Below are 4,429 nucleotides of genomic sequence, written 5' to 3'. Positions count from 1 at the left end.
CAGTTCAGAACTCAATTTCTTTCTTTCAATATATTAACAAATTCTATGAATGCATTGCTGGTGCCACATAAAAAGCACCCATGCTAGTACCATGAATAAAGCACTGGTGGTGGTACCACATAAAAAAAAAAAACACCCAATACAGTCTGTAAAGTGGCCTGCATTAGGAAGGGCATCCAGCCATAGAAACCATGCTAAAACAGACAATTGAAGCCTGGTTTAGTTCTCTGCCTTATCAGCTCCTGTCAAACTTTCCAACCTATGCCAGCATGGAAAACAGACGTATGATGATGAGGAGGAGGAGAGGAGGTAGTGGTGGTGGTATTGCCCATATTTCATCTAACTTGACTCTATTTTACTGAAATCTCACATAAACCACTGCCAGACACAACTGCAAGCCTTCTACACAGATTAACAGAACTGTTACAATACCTTGTGGTCTTTGTTCTGACTTGCTGTGCTCTAACTCCAAATCTTGCCAAAACCAACTTTGCTGTTTATCCTTTTGAAGATGGACAAAATAAAATATCAATCCAAGGATTGGTGAAATTGTCAGCATGTCAGATTGAACACTTTGCAGTTTGAGTTCCTGGGTGATAGTTTAACACCACCACATGGTCTTTTAGTGGAATTTCCTCTCGCAAATAATCAGGCCTAGTCCTTTCAGTCTTGGAGGTCTTCAAAAAATAAATGGACATGGCTGCTGTCCTTCCTTCCTTCCTTGACTAAATGGTGAAAAATTGACTACTGTCACACAGCTCACATAACATTACACAGCCACACAGCATTACACTTCTTATATAAGCTAATAATGTCCACTTTTTGTATACGAGGGGGTGCTAAAAAGTTCCTGGCTTTGGGTAAAAGAAAATACAGGAGGATCACTTAATTATGATTTTATTAAACATATTCCCCTCTCAGATTCACACAATTATCGCAAAAGTATTTCAGTTTTTCTAAGCCCTGTGAAAGAACTTGGAAGGTTGGGCCTTCAGTCAGGCCTTTTGAAATACCCTTAAAGCCAGAATTTTTCAGCGAATGAGGTTTTGTCGCATTTCATTTTTCTTTCTTCTTTATTTCCTTCATTGATTAAGAACATCAATCATAGCAAGTCCCATAACTCTAATGAATACTCCTTAATACCAAGATGGCATTAGGAAGGGCATCCACCTCATAAAACAAGAAACTTGTTGTCAACAGAAACATTAACAACTTCCACATTCACCTTGTTGACACCCTAACAACGACAACAATAGCAACAACAACAACATCAATATTCAACCAGAGAACTTACCCTTCACAGTTAACAAACAGGAATTCATCTTCAGCATCAGTATCAGAGTTAACAGGGAGTCTGGATAAAACAATGAACATTCAAAATTAGATTTCATGTTGCCTCTCTAAACTTGTCACATTAATTAATCTGACAGCAATTGATATTTTCTGTATTAATCAGCTTCTTTATTTAGCTTTCTGGTTTTAATTCCCTATTTCGGTCGCTCCAACCTCCAGTAACCTTCAGGTGACATTCACCCCTTTAGCATTCAGATTATTCTATTAAATGTAGTAGTAGTAGTAGTAGTTGTAGTATAGCAACAGCAACAGTAGTAGTAGTGTGGGGGCTTGCACTGTAACAGTGCATCACTACACATTCACCGTTTTTTGGATCCCCAACTCCTGGTGGATGATGCCTCTGCATGATCTTCCAACACACGGTCTGTTTTGGGCACTCAATGCTGGAGAGGGTTTTGAGGTTGGTGCTGGTGGCATGTAAAAAGCACCCAGCACATTCTGTTAAGTGGTTGGCATTAGGAAGGGCATCCAGCTGTAGAAACCATGTCACAACAGACAATTGGAATCTGGAGAGCTCCCAGTTGACCAGCTTCATGTCAAACCGTCCAACCCATGCCAGCATAGACAACAGACCTTAAATAATGATGATGAGTGCAAATCCTACCTTAACACCAACATGAAATGAAGTGTTTTGCTCAAGAACAACACGCTGCCCAGTCCAGGAATTGAACCCATGATCTGATGACTACGAGTGCAAAACCCTAACCACTAGGCCATGCACCTCCTTGTGTTAAATGTAATGCTTATTTATTCATTTTGTTTTAACCCCTTAGCATTTAAACAGACCATGTCCAGCCCAAATATGTTACATGTTTTACATTCTAACCAGCTAGATCTACCCTATCACACCTACCCTTCAATGCCATTATAAAATAATCACATCAGCTGAATTTTGAAGCTATAAAATAATGCATGATTAATTAAAAACAACATTATTTACATTTGACGGATATTTGTCCTCATCTTGTTTGTTGCTAACACAACGTTTCGGCTGATATTCCCTTCAGCCTTCATCAGGTGTCTTGGGGAAATTTCAAACCTGGGTTCTCATTCCTAAGGTATTTTTCGATATTATTATTATTACTATTATTCAGGTCACTGCCTGGAATTGAACTCGGCTACTAACTGATGAAGGCTGGAGGGTATATCAGCCAAAACATTGTGTTAACAACAAACAAGATGAGGACAAATATCCATCAAATGTAAAGAATGTACATAATTCCACATCTCTTAAATATAGAACTGTAATTAAAAACAATTTGAATGAGAAAGTATTACATTTGGCAGAATAATCGGAATGCTAAAGGGTTAAATTAATCATGTATTATCTCACAGCTTTGAGATTTCAATACTGTGAAAACATTACTAGTGTAGTGAAGCTAGAGTTGTTCTTAAACATTTGATCATTTACCTCAGTGACAACAATTTGCTAAAGCAGAGCTGATCCTAGAGCTAAGTAACCATAACAACTTGAGCATTTATGTATATTATAATATCATGTACTCACTTCCGAAACAATTTTCCAAGAGAAAAGTTCCAGTTGCTTCGGTTTTGTGTCTGCTGACTGAGGAAGTCTGGCGCCGGCGAGAGGAATTCAAAGAGTGCTTCACTTTGAGCCATACGATCATCTTTCATTACAGTCTATAAGCAAAGTGGAAAGGAATTAACTTAACAAACATTTAATGAAATACAGTTTACAAATAAAGTGAAAATTAATAATAATGTGAAGATCAATATATTCAAGACACAGCCAATGCAATGTGATTGGTTATATGGATAAAGATATAACCATGTGATTTCCTCGAGGAAAATAACTTGCTGACTGACACCCAACATGGTTTCCGACCAGGAAGAAGCTGCCTGACTAAGCTCTTACAACACTATGACTGGGTGTTGAAACAACTGCTCAACCACTCAAATGTGGATGTGGTATATCTCAACTTTGCAAAGGCCTTCGATAAGGTCAATCATGGATGATATGTCACAAACTGCGTGATCTCGGCATAGTCGGGAAATTGGGAGAATGGCTGCATGACTTTCTGAAGGATAGAAGTCAGGTGGTAGTAAGTAGCCAATGGCGCCACCTCCAATGACATGCAAATAGTGAGCGGTTTTCCACAAGGTACTGTTTTGGCACCACTGCTGTTCATTATGACCCTCTCAGATATGACCTCAGCCACAGTTACAAGTTATGCTGATAGCACAAGGCTTGAAACTTTTCAGCATTAAACTGCATGCTATTCTTCTCAGCCCACTTGTATATTTCATCCAACTCATATTCCAGGTGCATAGTGTCTTCGGGGTTCTGTATCACCTGTGACACTTTTGTATCATCTGCATAACTTGTGATCATGGCTCTCTGTGTGGCTGAGAGGGCTATTATGAACAGTAGTGGTCCCAAACAGTGCCTTGCAGAAAACCGCTCTCTATTTGCGTGTCATTAGAGGTGGCCCCATTGGCTACTACCACTTGACTTCTATCCTTCAGAAAGTTATGCATATTATGTTCATAAGTTATCGGTAAAGACAAGAATGAACATGAGTTTATCAAGAATCAAAATTTGAAGAAAACAGAAAATGGAGAAGCACTGATGAACAACAATTGACATACATTATTTATTTATTCAATGCAAATAGACTGCATCACATCAGTCTATTTGCATTGAATTAATAAATACTAGTTGATGTAAGTCAATTGTTGCTCATCAGTACTTCTCCATTTTCTGTTTTCTTTATATATATGTATATATATATATATATATATATAGATATATATATATATATATATAAGTATTTATAGTCATTAGGTATGAATCAGTGCAACGGTCACAACAGGTATTGTTATTTACATGTTAAACACTGAAAGAACTTACAATGAGATAATTATTGAGAGTTTCTTTAGCTTTCTCCAGAAAAGATTCCCCAATGGATTTAAACCACATCTTATTGGTACTTGGAAGTTCCTTCTTTTTCAGCCATGCACCAATCTGTCAAAGAATAAAGAAAATAAACAAAAGTTAAACAAAAAAACAGACAAACGGTTTAACTTGTTCATAACCATATTTTCAAGGAAATAC

At 37.6% G+C, this 4,429-nt stretch overlaps 1 protein-coding gene across 1 annotated transcript in view; it reads right to left on the bottom strand.

Moving 5' to 3' along the window:
• Positions 1 to 4,429, bottom strand: part of LOC106871910 (sorting nexin-25) — a 45,287-nt gene that overhangs the window by 9,628 nt on the left and 31,230 nt on the right. Inside the window, exons 17-19 of the mRNA XM_014918667.2 lie at positions 4,226 to 4,339; positions 2,861 to 2,994; positions 1,295 to 1,354 (exon numbers count right to left, since the gene is read on the bottom strand). Of these exons, the coding sequence (XP_014774153.1) occupies positions 1,295 to 1,354; positions 2,861 to 2,994; positions 4,226 to 4,339 (308 nt within the window). The remainder of the gene's footprint in view (positions 1 to 1,294; positions 1,355 to 2,860; positions 2,995 to 4,225; positions 4,340 to 4,429) is intronic.

The sequence above is a fragment of the Octopus bimaculoides genome, chromosome 12, assembly GCF_001194135.2.
Source record: "Octopus bimaculoides isolate UCB-OBI-ISO-001 chromosome 12, ASM119413v2, whole genome shotgun sequence".
Classification (NCBI taxonomy): domain Eukaryota; kingdom Metazoa; phylum Mollusca; class Cephalopoda; order Octopoda; family Octopodidae; genus Octopus; species Octopus bimaculoides.
This window is presented reverse-complemented; position numbering and strand designations above follow the sequence as displayed.